The sequence below is a fragment of the Python bivittatus genome, unplaced genomic scaffold (genome assembly GCF_059951505.1).
Source record: "Python bivittatus isolate LINGU-HERP-01145 unplaced genomic scaffold, Pbiv_v1 ctg000080_np1212, whole genome shotgun sequence".
NCBI classification, from domain to species: domain Eukaryota; kingdom Metazoa; phylum Chordata; class Lepidosauria; order Squamata; family Pythonidae; genus Python; species Python bivittatus.
In genome coordinates this window covers 80722941-80736485 of record NW_028277035.1, presented here as the reverse complement: position 1 = coordinate 80736485, position 13545 = coordinate 80722941, and the positions used below count along the sequence as shown (strand labels likewise).

General features: G+C 40.4%; 1 protein-coding gene across 8 annotated transcripts in view; it reads right to left on the bottom strand.

The window, feature by feature from the left end:
• PRICKLE2 (prickle planar cell polarity protein 2) overlaps positions 1-13545 on the bottom strand; it is a 301204-nt gene that overhangs the window by 44988 nt on the left and 242671 nt on the right. For all 8 annotated transcript variants that reach the window (XM_088134397.1, XM_088134398.1, XM_088134401.1 and 5 more), the window contains 2 exons: positions 12721-12924; positions 7300-7486 (listed from right to left, as the gene is read on the bottom strand). In XM_088134397.1, coding sequence (XP_087990523.1) covers positions 7300-7486; positions 12721-12924 — 391 coding nt within the window. The remainder of the gene's footprint in view (positions 1-7299; positions 7487-12720; positions 12925-13545) is intronic.

The following is a 13545-nucleotide window of genomic DNA, read 5'->3' as shown; positions in this document are numbered from 1 at the left end:
CTTCAAATGGCTAACAAAAGTTTGTGTGGGCTAATAAATGCTTGCAATTTTATGCAAGACCAATTCATCAAAACCAAAACAATTATCTATGAATAAGTTTAAACAGTTGGCCTGCTGTCAATTGTTCTGATTTATTAATTAATTAGACATGTTAATTTAGCAATCAGCATTGTTAACAAGCCAATTGTTCATGAAAACAGAAAACAGCTAAAAGAAAGACACCCTGTTAACTTAATCCAAGAACTATAATTTCAAGGGGTAAATATCTAGATATTGAGATATATATTCTAAATATCTAGAAAACAAGCTTTTACCCCTCACGATATAACAAATGATTTCACAAAACCTGGGCATTAAGAATCAACAAATTTTAATGTGTAAATTAAATGATGTTTTCATTAGTAGAAATTTTAATAAATATTTGCCTATCCTTAATTTGCCAGTTTTTCTTACTTTCTCCTGAATGGGAGAAAGATTGTTGGCAAGCTCATAGGAACAGGAGATAGACAGTCAAAACAGATGAATAATAATGGTACTTCTTCCTCCAGCATATGCAAAGATTTAACACAAATAACTTTAACGGCAATGGTCTTATGTTATTTCTTTCTTTGCAGCAAAAGGGGGATCCAAACCACAATTCAGTCCTGAAATGTTCCAGCATAGGCTGCACAATAAAGCATTTTTAATTAATTATTTCATTTGGCCAGTACTGTACCTCATATATTAATCTGTTCAGAACTGAAAGTTTCAGCTGAATCTGGTTTTTCCTCCAGGTCAGTAGATCACATTTAGTCTGATCTCTCTTCGATGCTTTTCCCATTATGGCTGACCTTTCTGAGAATCTACACCACCAATAAGAATGGGATGCTCAATCCCCTTTACTATTGCAAGATAACAATACATAAAGGAATCGAAGTAGGAAGATACAAAACTGCAGTAGAATGAATGAATGAATAAATGAATGAATGAATGAATGAATGAATGAATGAATGAACGAACGAACATATAGTCAGCCCAAATCAATCCACTGCAGGATGACAATCTCTTCATTGAAAGTTATGGACTGTAATCTACCATGCTGGTCCAATGAGAGTTGGTAGACAGATGTTTTTCTAGAGCTAAGAGAAAATACCTGCCCCTGAGTTGGCTTCTATCCTTAAGGAAGGACTAGAATCTGGGGCTCCCTGCTCTAATCCAGCACCTAACAACTACACCACACTGGTGTATATGTATGCATGTGTGTGTGTGTGTGTGTATGGATATATACTCTGTGTGTGTGTATGTATGTATACACACACACAGTTGTGTGAAAAAGAAAGTACACCCTCTTTGAGTTCTATGGTTTTATGTATCAGGACATAATAAAAATCATCTGGTCCTTAGCAGTTCTCAAAAGTAGGTAAATACAACCTCAGATGAACAACAACACATGACATATTATACCATGTCATCATTTATTTTACAAAAAGAAAGCCAAAATGGAGAAGCCATGTGTGAAAAACTAAGTACACCCTTACTGCTTCCATAGGTATGAAGAGGCTAGGTAGCAGTCAGGTGCTGCTAATCAAATGCCCTTGATCAATTGATATCAGCAAGTGTGACTACCTCTATAAAAGCCGAAGTTTTAGGAGTTTGCTGGTTTTGAGCATTGAGGTGTGTGTTAACACAATACCAAAGAGTAAAGACATCAGCAATGATCTTAGAGAAGCACTTGTTCCTGCCCATCAATCTGGGAAGGGTTATAAGGCCATTTCCAAACAATTTAAAGTCCATCATTCTACAGTGAGGAAGATTATTCACAAGTGGAAAACATTCAAGATAGTTGCCAATCTTCCCAGGAGTGGACATTCCAGCAAATTCACCCCAAGGTCAGACCGTGCAATGCTCAGAAAAATTGCAAAAAATCCAGGAGTTACATCTCAGACACTACAGGCCTCAGTTAGCATGTTAAATGTTAACGTTCATGACAGTACAATTAGAAAAAGACTGAACAAGTATGGTTTGTTTGGAAGGGTTGCCAGGAGAAAGCCTCTTCTCTCTAAAAAGAACATGACAGCACGGCTTAGGTTTCCAAAGTTGCATCTGAACAAATCACAAGACTTCTGGAACACTGTCCTTTGGACAGATGAGACCAAAGTAGAGATGTATGGCCATAATGCACAGTGCCATGTTTGGCAAAAACCAAACACGGCATATCAGCACAAACATCTCATACCAACCGTCGAGCATGGCGGTAGAGGGGTGATCATTGGGCTTGTTTTGCAGCCACAGGACCTGGGCACCTTGCAGTCATTGAGTCGACCATGAACTCCTCTGTATACCAAAGTATTCTAGAGTCAAGTGTGAGGTCATCTGTCCGACAGCTAAAGCTTTGCCGACATTGGTTCATGCCACAGGACAATGATCCCAAGCACACCAGGAAATCTACAACAGAATGGCTGAAAAAGAAAAGAGTCAAGGTGTTGCAATGGCCCTGTCAAAGTCCAGACCTCAACCCCATTGAAATGCTGTGGCGGGACCTCAAGAGAGCTGTGCATAAACAAATGCCCACAAACCTCAATGAACTGAAGCAATGTTGTAAAGAAGAGTGGGCCAAAATTCCTCCACAATGATGTGAGAGACTGATAATATCATACAGAAAATGATTACTTCAAGTTATTGCTCCTAAAGGTGGTTCTACAAGCTATTGAATCATAAGGTGTACTTAGTTTTTCACACATGGCTTCTCCATTTGGCTTTCTTTCTGTAAAATACATGATGACATGGTGTAATGTCATGTGCTGTTGTTCATCTGAGGTTGTATTTATCTACTTTTGAGAACTGCTAAGGACCAGATGATTTTTATTATGTCCTGATACATAAAACCATAGAACTCAAAGAGGGTGTACTTTCTTTTTCACATGACTGTAGACACACACACACACACACACACACACACTGAAAATAAGACATTTTTGTTACATTTTGCTGCAAATCAGGTGTTCTTTGTTTACAAAAAAGTAGGTTGATGATGTAAGGTATTTTGAGGATGAACTAGGAAAAAAATTATTTGAAGAGATTGGGAACTCAGTTTTGTATCTAAAATGAACACCTACCTAGCATCTGCTTAAAGGCATCCTGTTCTATAATTCTAAGGATGTGTCTGCCCTTTAATTCTACAGGTATGTTTGTTTTATAAGTCACTATTTTGCAATTAGTTCCAGTGGGTAAAATTCAACGTTCATGGAAAAAAGTAGATAGTATAAAGTCTGTGTGCTGTAGAGCACCTTCCCCAATCTGTTGCTGTTCTGATGTCTTGGACTACAATTGTAGTGACCTTCGCCAATCATGAAGATTAGCCAAGTTGGCAAAAGGGGATAGGAGCTGGAGTTTACTACATTGAACTTCCCCAGGGTGGAAAAGACTTCTATATAATATAGAATTATACATTATAAAAGCAGTCATAATATTATTTTCTAAAAAGAAACTGAATTGAATTGTTTAACTCTTGAAATCAAGGAGCTTAATAAATGGAATTCATTGAGAGCCAGTTTGGTGTGGTGGTTACAGGCATCAGGCTAGAAACTGGGAGACTGTGAATTCTAGTCCCGCGTTAGGCACTAAGCCAGCTGGTTAATTTTGAGCCAGTCCCTCCCTCTCAGCCCTAGGAAGCAGGCAATGGCAAGCCTAAAATCTAAAAAATGTTGTTGAGAAAAATGCAGGGACTAATCAAGGCAGTCACCAGTAGCTGAAGGTGTGTGCGTGCACGCACACACATACTACTTTACAAAATACTGGGTCACTATTCACAGTAAGTCTCAGATAAACATGCCAGGGTTGACTTTACTTCAGATTAAATTTATAATCTATTAAGGCCAATAAGCTTTTGCCTAACCACCATGTAATAGACATAACATGATTCAAAGAATTGCATGGAACAAATTGAAAATTAAGATTAGTCAGTTTGCCAATTCAAATTCCATCGTGTCCATGTTAAATTTGGTTTCTGTTAACTTCAAAAGAAGCACAGTTGCTGGAGATAAAGTTTTTCGTTGAAATGTGTGTGAATTTTTTTAGCGCAGGGGCAGAATGAAGAAAGCAGAGTTGCAGCATTGTGATGCAAGTCCCACTTCTTTTGTACACGCATTGCAATACTGCATGCATGTGTGAAGGGGGTGGAGGTTGCCGCATGGTGCTAGACTACTGCTCTAGTCATTCTGGCAAATACGGCAAGTGACTGTGGATATTCATGGTACTGTATGTTCATATTTCTGGGAAAAAGGATTATTTTTGGAACAATTTAGTGGCACCAATGTTCCCAACAGGTGAAATGGTGATATTTATGTGTTATTTTAATTACATAATTATAGTTGTCTCAATTCTAATACCTGAAAGAAAGATTTAGTATAAGAAAAAACGATTTTTTCTTCTTCTCACCATTGTTGTTCCTAAATTAGCTTGCTAGCTAGACGTGCTTACTCTCTACTAAGTCCCACTGAATTCAATTGACTCTTACTCCCAGATGTAAGATATATACTTAGACTTAGGATTTCTAGTCCTACTCAGTCGTTTTGAAATCCTGAAACATTTTATTCTCTTCCAAGGACAAGCAGACCATGTGTGTGCTAACCCAACCCAACTCTCCCATCATTCTTCAATGCCACATAGTTTATGCCACTTAAACGGGATACTATCAAGCCACTCATTAAAAACACTTTATTTATTTATTTTTGGTCTTAACATAGATGTTCACACACAGCTAGCATCACTGTAAATCTCTTTTGGAATGAATATAACAATATAAGTGCAAAACAAACAAACAAACAAACCCATTGCTAATCAACAGTCAAGGAACTGGAAAATAAAACGTGGATATTTGTAAACAGCCTTTAAAAAGGCTAATGATTATGATGTGCAATAGACAGAAGGAATAAAACACAAGAGCGATGTGCATTTACAAAGCTTTGTCGAGGATGTGGAAAAGCAAAACCACATACTACCATTTTTGTCAGTCAGCCAAGAGAGGGAAAACACCAATTATGCAGACAATTGGACTCACTTATCCTTGGGCCATGAGTGCCTACACATTTCTTCCACTTGCTAGGCATGTTGCTAGAAGGATTGCAGCCTCCTTCTTCCTTCCCATTAGCCCAGGATGGGCATCTTGAACATAACTGCTTTTGAGTATCAGAAAGCTCAGATCGGCAGAAAATCATGACACTAAATTTCAGCAACTAGGATCAGAGGTATCCTCAAGTAGATGGGTTCAAAACTGCCCCCAATTTCTCAGGATGCCTATCTCACTTAAGCTTCAAACCCACAATAGTAAAATCTAATTCAATGTTCACATGTTGCAAACAGCATAAACATGCCTTAGGCTAAGAAGATTCCAGTTGAAATCATGTAACTGCTTCCTTCCTTCCTTCCTTCCTTCCTTCCTTCCTTCCTTCCTTCCTTCCTTCCTTCCTTCCTTCCTTCCTTCCTTCCTTCCTTCCTTCCTTCCTTCCTTCCTTCCTTCCTTCCTTCCTTCTTCAATGGAAAAATCCAAGCACAGGAGAATCACTTCTTCAAAACTCTTTCTTACCTCTTCTGACATTTAAAACCTGCATTGGCTTCAGTGCAGATTCTACTGTCTTCTAATTGCTATTTCACATTCAAAAGTAAAGTCTTCTTTGAGTCCACCTGGACTCTTGGTGACTTCCTAGACATGGTCCTGTCTTTTTCTTGGTAATAATACTGGTGTTTTGCCACTGCTCTCTTCTGGGATGTTTCTTTGATTTCCCAGTTTAGCTCAAGCTCTGATATTTCCTAGTGATCTCCCATCCAAGTACTAAATGGGAGCTTTTTGAGATCAACCAAGGCTGGCTAGGGCGTATACACAACAATAAGTCCATGAGATGCTGAAATATATTTCTAGTATCACCTATGAAAATGCATTCAAATTGGCTGAATTTGTCCTCATAATAATATGCTTCAATGGGAGGACCATAGCTCAGTGGCAGAGCATATGCTTTGTATGCAGAAGGTCCCAGCCTTAATCCTTGAAGTCTCCAAGCAAGCTTAGAAACTCTCCTATTTGACACCTTGGAGAGCAGTTGCCAGTCTGTGCCAGTGATATTGAGCTAGATGGACTTATGAATGAGAAATGGCATAAGCAACTTCCCATGTTTGTAATTTCAGTGCTATCTTAGAAAAGGGCTGTTAAGTCAGAATAAATATTAAAATATTTATTAAACATTTTATATTAAAATATTCAGACACAAGCCCTCTAGCCCTACTATGGAATTTCTATGAACCAGACCTAGTTGAGCTAGACATCTTTCAAAAGGAATGAATTGCTTTCTCAAGCTATGTTTTAAATTGAAGAGCAGGGTGGGTATTTCTACTTGCCCAGGACTCAATAGGTGGGGCAGTGATGAAGTCACATCACTGGAAGAAGTAGGGCTGGAATATTCCATTTGTTACTCCATTCAGGTTTTGAGGGGAAGCAAGTTTTAACAAGCTTCCTTCTTTCCTTTCTGTCCCACATTGGGGTATTGTCATTATGGACAGTGTGTCACTGAATTTTGGTGGTGAGCCTCCAAGGATCACAGAAAAAAGGGGCTCAGAGGGATCTGTGTCTAGGCATTTCAAACCTCAGCCCTAGGGGATTTGATTTTAATTGGTGTTCAGCATTTAGTTTTTGTTAGGCATGTAACACATACTTTAAAAAACCCTCCCTCCCTCCCTCCCTTCTGATATTTCCTACATTCTTCCTAACTGAGATATGCTGAGTAAGCTTCACAGCTGGCTTCTGAATAGCAGCAACATGTTTTCTGAGCACAGTAGCAATGGAATGGCTATCATGGTTTGGAGATGGCATCTCTACTCCTTGCTCACTTGGTGACCATCTCTTCTTTCTCCTTGTTCTCTCTTTTTCTCTGAGCAGGTTGGAACCATCTATTGCTTCTCTGAACTGATACAAGGAGACCCACCAGTGGTTGGCACTGGGCTTCAGATTTTCCCTGCCAGCAGTAATGATGCCAGCATCTACACTGTGGACCCAGCTAGATGCCTACATCTGCCAAGTAGTTACTGCAGGCTTGACAGAAACAAATGCCAGGGCCTGTCATGTACTTTCAAAACAAAACAATTTCAACTGCTAGCCTACAGGCACACGTCACCTTAAACAATAATGCAACGGTATAATGACAGGCCCTATCATGTTTTCAGTTTTGCAAATAAAAATAGTGTTTTTGTTTCACATCAAGGGCTGAGGCTTTCCCATTTCGGAGCAGCCAACTGGCAGCAAAAAGTGGCATTTCTAAATGGCTTCCTTACCAATGTGCTGAGCGCAGGTGTCACAATATTCTGCATATAAGGACTCGAAGCAGTTGCAACAATATGGCCGCCCTTCCTTCATGATGTACCGCTGGCCGCCCAACACAGTTTCACATTCAAAACAGCAAAAGTGCTTCATGTGCCAGTGCCTTCCTTCAGCTTCTGTGCATTCATCAGCAAATATAATCTGTAAAAGCCAAAAGAAGGAGTCAGGCTTTGTTCATATGTATTATTTGCTACTGCAAACCCTGCTCTTCTGTCATCTGTTTTGGCTTGTTTTTCACAGTATGGCTGCCTCAAGACCCTTCTGTCTCGCCTTCTTGATACAGTGTCTCATTTTTCTGCCTCTGCAGCATAAACAGATCACATAGTTGCTGTGGAAATTGCTATATATGGTTCAAGGATAACATTTAACTTGAAATGGCACATTCCTTGTTTAGCAAATGGAACACAGAAAGTGGAAAGCATGCTCCTGTAATAAGAGAAGACCAAGACAGACTTCCCAGGATGCAAGCCCTGATTGTGGTCAGGGCTGATGCACCTCCAAGGCAGGCGGGGTGGAGTGGGGGGGAAGAGAGAGAGAGAGGGAAGGGACTGAAGCTTTTGCAGTTGCAGGCTAATGAGGACTGTTGCTGCGTGATTAATAGTACACTGTGTTTTGAAGCAAGGGACTCAAGATCAAAGCCTTCAAAACCAGGGAGTTTACTGTGATTTGACTTTTTGCAGAGTTTTAACTCTAAACCTGTCCTTTGCTAATGTCAGTGTACAACTCCTTATGATAAAGAACATTTTTCATTCTATGCATTTTTCTCTACCATTAAATTTCAATAAAACCACCACCAATGGTTACTAGTTGGGATGATTACATGCAAGTTCCACATGTTGGAGTCAGTATGCTTCAACTGATGGGTACAAGAAGTCCTTGCTTAATGATCGTTTGTTTAACGACAGTTCGAAGTTACAATGGCCTTGGAAAGGGTGCTTTATGGCCCGTAAAGCACTTCCTGCTGTCATAAAACGTCACACTCCCCCCACAGTCACATGGTTGCATTTCAGGTGCTTGGCAACTGGCTCACATTTACGACCAGTTGCCAAATGCCCCATGATCATGTGATCATCATCTGTAATCTCTGACAGCAGGGAAGGTTGCAAGCAGAGGGGATGTGGCAGTGTGCAGGAACGGAGCTCAAATCCTGAAGATTTGAGCTCTGTTCCTCCAGCTCCACCAATAATTTCCCCTCCATTCTCAGAGGGGAGGGGAAACTCCTTGGCGGTGTGAAGACACAGAGCTCAAATCTTCAGGATTTGAGCTCCACTCCTATCCACTGCCAAGGGGTTTCCCCTCCCCTCTCAGCTGTGTGAAGGAGTGGAGGTCAAATATTCAGGATCTGAGCTCTGTTCCTACTCATCGCTGAGTGGGGAGGGGATACCCTTTGGGTGGTTGGAAGGAACGGAGCTCAAATCCTGAAGATTAGCTCCATTCCTCCAGCCACAGGAAGGATTCCCCGTCCATCCACGGAGGGGCAAACCTTTTGGCGGGCTTTAGGAACATTTGAGAGCAAAAGAGCTGCTTGCTGGGAGGATTTCAGCTCTATATGGAGCTGAAACCATCTGGCAGGCAGCCCTTTTGCTCTCAAAGAGCTGCCTGCTGAGAGGATTTCAGCTCCGCACTGAGCTGAAATCCTTCAGCAGACAGCTCTTTCGTTCTGTCCATTTAGTGACCCAGGAGACTGCTTAATGACTGCGACCAGGAATGCCCGGATTGCAGTCATTGAGTGAAGCAGTCACATGGGCATCTTGCTTAATGACCGCTTTGCTCAACAACCAAGATTCCAGTCCCAATTGTGGTTGTTAGGCAAGGACTACCTGTATTCAGGTGTTTAGAGATATCTGTTTGATCATTGAAAGAAACAGGAGGCTGTGACTTCTGGGGAAGAACTGGTGGACCGAAGATGGCTCTACAAGTAGCGAAGCCGACAATCACAGCAGAATGAAGAGCTGGCGAGTAGACAAGGAGAGGACTTGAGATCACCCATAAGTGCTCCAGACAATTGCTCCTTCTGAGGAGACCACAAGATGGTCTCTGGCGGGTTTAAAGCTCTGGGAGATGAAGGAATAGCCATCTTGCTCAAACTGCAGTTAGCAACTTTGAAAGGACACTGTGTTCACATAATTCCTTTTCTAATCACTTTTGGAAATTGCTTGTTAACTGCTTTTCAGCCATTAGGATCCTTTGGATCGACAAATTTTACAGCATTAAATATAAGTTTAAGGACTTAATTTTTTTTTTGGAATAAACAGCAAAAGTGTGATTAAATCTTTGATTTTAGAAAGTTACAAATGGACTAAGGGTCCAGATAAATTTGAAATAAGATTTTGGAATTAATTATAGGAATCCTTCTTGTGGGAAAATGCTTTTGTTTTGAATTCTTAAAAAAAAATAACATGACAGGATGGGATTTTGAAGGTTGGAACACTAGAGGAAACCAGAAGGAACTAAAGATTATAATTAAAGGAGAAGAACATTTAAATTTGACTTACTAATACAGAATGGAGCAAAATACTTTAACATTGGATGTATTGAAGGATATTTGTGAACAATGGACCCTGAAGTTAATTTTAAGAGTGTCTGCCTCTATAGATAGACTGTCCTTAAAAGATGTTATGGAAGAGGAACAAGTTTTACCAAACAAGACTGAGACTGATTTGAAAGTAGATTTAAAAATGACAGGCTACAAGAAGGAAATGGAAAAAGATCTCACACTGGACATACAAAATAAACCAGTTGATGTCTTAATAATTAAAAGGAATATATAAATAACAAATCAAGAGACTGACCTGGATATTTTCCCTATATTGGATTTACAAAAGAGGCTTGTTAGAACTTTGAAGAATTTTGTGAGAAGAGATAAAGAAAAAATGAAAAGAAATCAAGTTCTAGGACATTATTTGAAGGGATAAAGATCAAGATTGTTGGAAGTACAGTGGTACCTCGGGTTATGAATTTAATTCGTTCCATGACTCTGGTCGCACCCCAAATTGGTCGCACCCCAAAGCAAATTTTCCCATAAGGCTCAATGTAATTACCATTAATCCATTCCGGCGTCCGCGGACCATGCGTCAGGGGTGGAAAAACGGCCGCAGACCACGCGGCAGGGGCAGAAAAACAGCTGCGGACCACCCGGCAGGGTGGAAAAATGGCCGCGGACCACGTGGAACGGGCGGAAAATGGCCGCGGACGTGTCACGGCGGAAAATGGCCGCGGATCCGGTTCGTAACCCGAGGTAAATTTTTGCAGCCGGAGCTGGTCGCAACCTGAAAAGTTTGTTAGCAGAGGTATTCGTAACCCGAGGTACCACTGTAAAAGGAAGGAATATAAAGTTGGTTTATTTGATTAAGGTTAAAATAGATATGTTGTTATCTCGGTATCCCTTAATGGATTTTTGCTGACATCAGGACTGAAATGACAAGGCTTTATGGATTTGTTTATAGACAAGAGAAGGGATATTGGAAGAAGAGATAATTTGTTGTTCTTTAAGAGAAGGTGATAAGTTACTAAAATTGTTTATACTTCTTGGGATGAAGAGGGAAGTCACTTCTTTATGTATTTCGTTTCTTTTTCTTTACTATATTTTTATTTTTTCTTTCTTTTCTATTTTTTCTCTTTTCTTCCTTTTCTGTACCTTCTATTTCTATTTTATTCTTTTTTTTTAGTTTGTATTATTTTTTATTGTTGTATGTGATTGTATTTTTTAATAAAATTACTATAAAAGAAAGAAACAGGAGGCTGCCTAGGCAATCTTCTGGCCTGGTTGAGGACAGCTCATAATCTAAAAATGCAGAACTGCTACCTCACTAAACAGATGTTGACCCAGCCATGGGAAAGAGGTCCTTAAAAGCCAGGAGATGCGAACATCTATAAAAACAACACCTGGGAATACAAATGATGAAACGGAAGGGAAGACAGTGGATTGCACATCCTATGTAATTATAGAGGATAAGATAACAGATAGATCTAGGCCACACCTAGCCCATGTTGCTACCATGAAAGGCCACACCTACAAGCAGATAATAGCGTAGGCCAAGATGTATGACATGAGGCCACAACGATCTGCTTCCCAGGCAAAACATGGGAAATAAGCAAAAGTGTTTATGTTAAATAAGCAATAGCCATCCAGGCATTTCATGCCCTCATTAGGTGATTGATTTGGGGAAAGATACTTAAAAGAAGAACATTGGCCAAGATTTACAGAGACTCAGTAAAGTTAACAGACTCAAAGAAAGAACAGGTAGGCAGGCAGGCAGATACACACAAATACCATCCAAATCCTTAATTCTGAAACTCTAACGGTGGTAAAACGAAAGCACCCTGCAAAGATCAGCATGTACAAATAGCCAGTCCCATTTTATAATAATTGTTCTGCTTCCTACCCACAAAGACATAGTAGGAGGCAACATTCTTGGCATCAGTATCCCAAAAGAATGTTCTGTAGGCATCAAACACAAAGTTACATCAGCTTCTACATCAGTTCATGAATCCAATAAGGAGCACAGGCAGGTATGGGGCAAATTCTAAATGCAGACAGGCACTGCTGCCCAAATCTCACCTCTAGAGATGAATTCACATGTTCAGGTTCTCAGTGGCTTGTTTTGCTTCCTAATCAAGAAGCCATTTTGTTCTTTCAAAATATAGGTGTGTATGTGTGGCAGAAGTTGTGTCTTCTCAGGTTATGGGAGTACAGTAACAATGCATAATTTCCTTAAATGCTTGCGTCATTGCAGACATACTGTATATCAGTGATTTCTTTGCAGATTTCACATTGGAGTTGATGGCAAAGGGAAGCTTTTGTGAGATCCTGTTATCTCAAATGGCTTGAACTCCCAGCAGGATCATTTGAGGATAACCAGGATATGAAGTTATTATAACACTCTCCAGTAATAAAATAGGATATAGTTCATAATTAACTGTTTTTCCTGAATTGTTTTTAGAAAGTCCATCAAATGTATTGCAATTCTCCCCTCTCTTTCACCTCCCGGCTGCAGACAGGCAGCTGAAGAAGGGGGAAGACTAAAAACAACATGTTCAGTGATGTTTTTATTCTTTTTGAACAGTGGCTGCTCCAGAGATGAGTGGTTAGCAGTGGGATTCTTAGCTTATATAAGAGAACAGGGGTGGAGGGCTCTTCCACAATGAGAACTTGCATGGGCTGTCAGAACCAGAAGCCACTACCAGGGCTAAATGTAAAGCAGCCCCGAGACATTTCATCATTTGTAAACCACAAGCTGCAGATGCAAAGATAAGTTGGCAAGGCAAATCTGGAAGCCTATACTGATTCACTGCCCAGCACATGATCACTGGCGTGATTACCCGCATAAGGCAAGCCCCCTTTCCCAGCACCAAACATGCCTGACTGGCCTCACCTCATCACAGGCTGCGCACCGAGGCTTGAGGCATTCTGCATGGTGCCGGCCACAATAAATCTTCCCGTCTTGATAGAAATAGATAAGATCCACCAACAGCTCATTGCAAACGCTACATATAAAGCACGATGGATGCCAGCACACCCCGTGGCCTGCTCTGGATGCAAAGACGGCTATGTCTCCTCCGTTGATTTGGCCTCCACACTGTCAAGATATATATAAAAATTAAAAAGGAGTCTGCTCTGACAATTCTTCAAGGTGAGAGGCGTTGAATAGTAACAATTCTCATGGCAGCATCTGAAAGAAGCTGAAATGGTGCAGTGATAAAATCAGCAAATTTCTTTTCTAGTTATTCACAAGTCAAGCCTTTCTCCAACTACAGTATCACAGGGATTGTGGCGATACAAAAGCAACTGCAATGGGACTGCAGAAGCTCTTTCATAGCATTTATTTATTATGAAATGATTAGTCCTTATTCACTCCCCAATCTGTTCCTGCATGGGTAGAGTTTGAAGCCAGGAAACAGCAACCAGAATGGTAGATCCTGCATCCATTCTGTTATTCTTTCCTTAGAGAGGAAGGTGGGGTAGGGTTCCTTTGATATAATACAAAAATCCAGGAAACTGAGAATTCACTCGCACTTATCCCTTCCCAAATAGAGAGGAGGGTGGGTGGGAGACAGGAGGAGTAATGCTACATTCTGACGGAATTCACGTAGTATGATTAACTGGTTACTCTTCTAGATTTGCATATAACATTGACTTAACCAAGTGGACTGGGTTCACATAACTTGCTAGCCCTAAAATAACATAAAATAATAAAAAT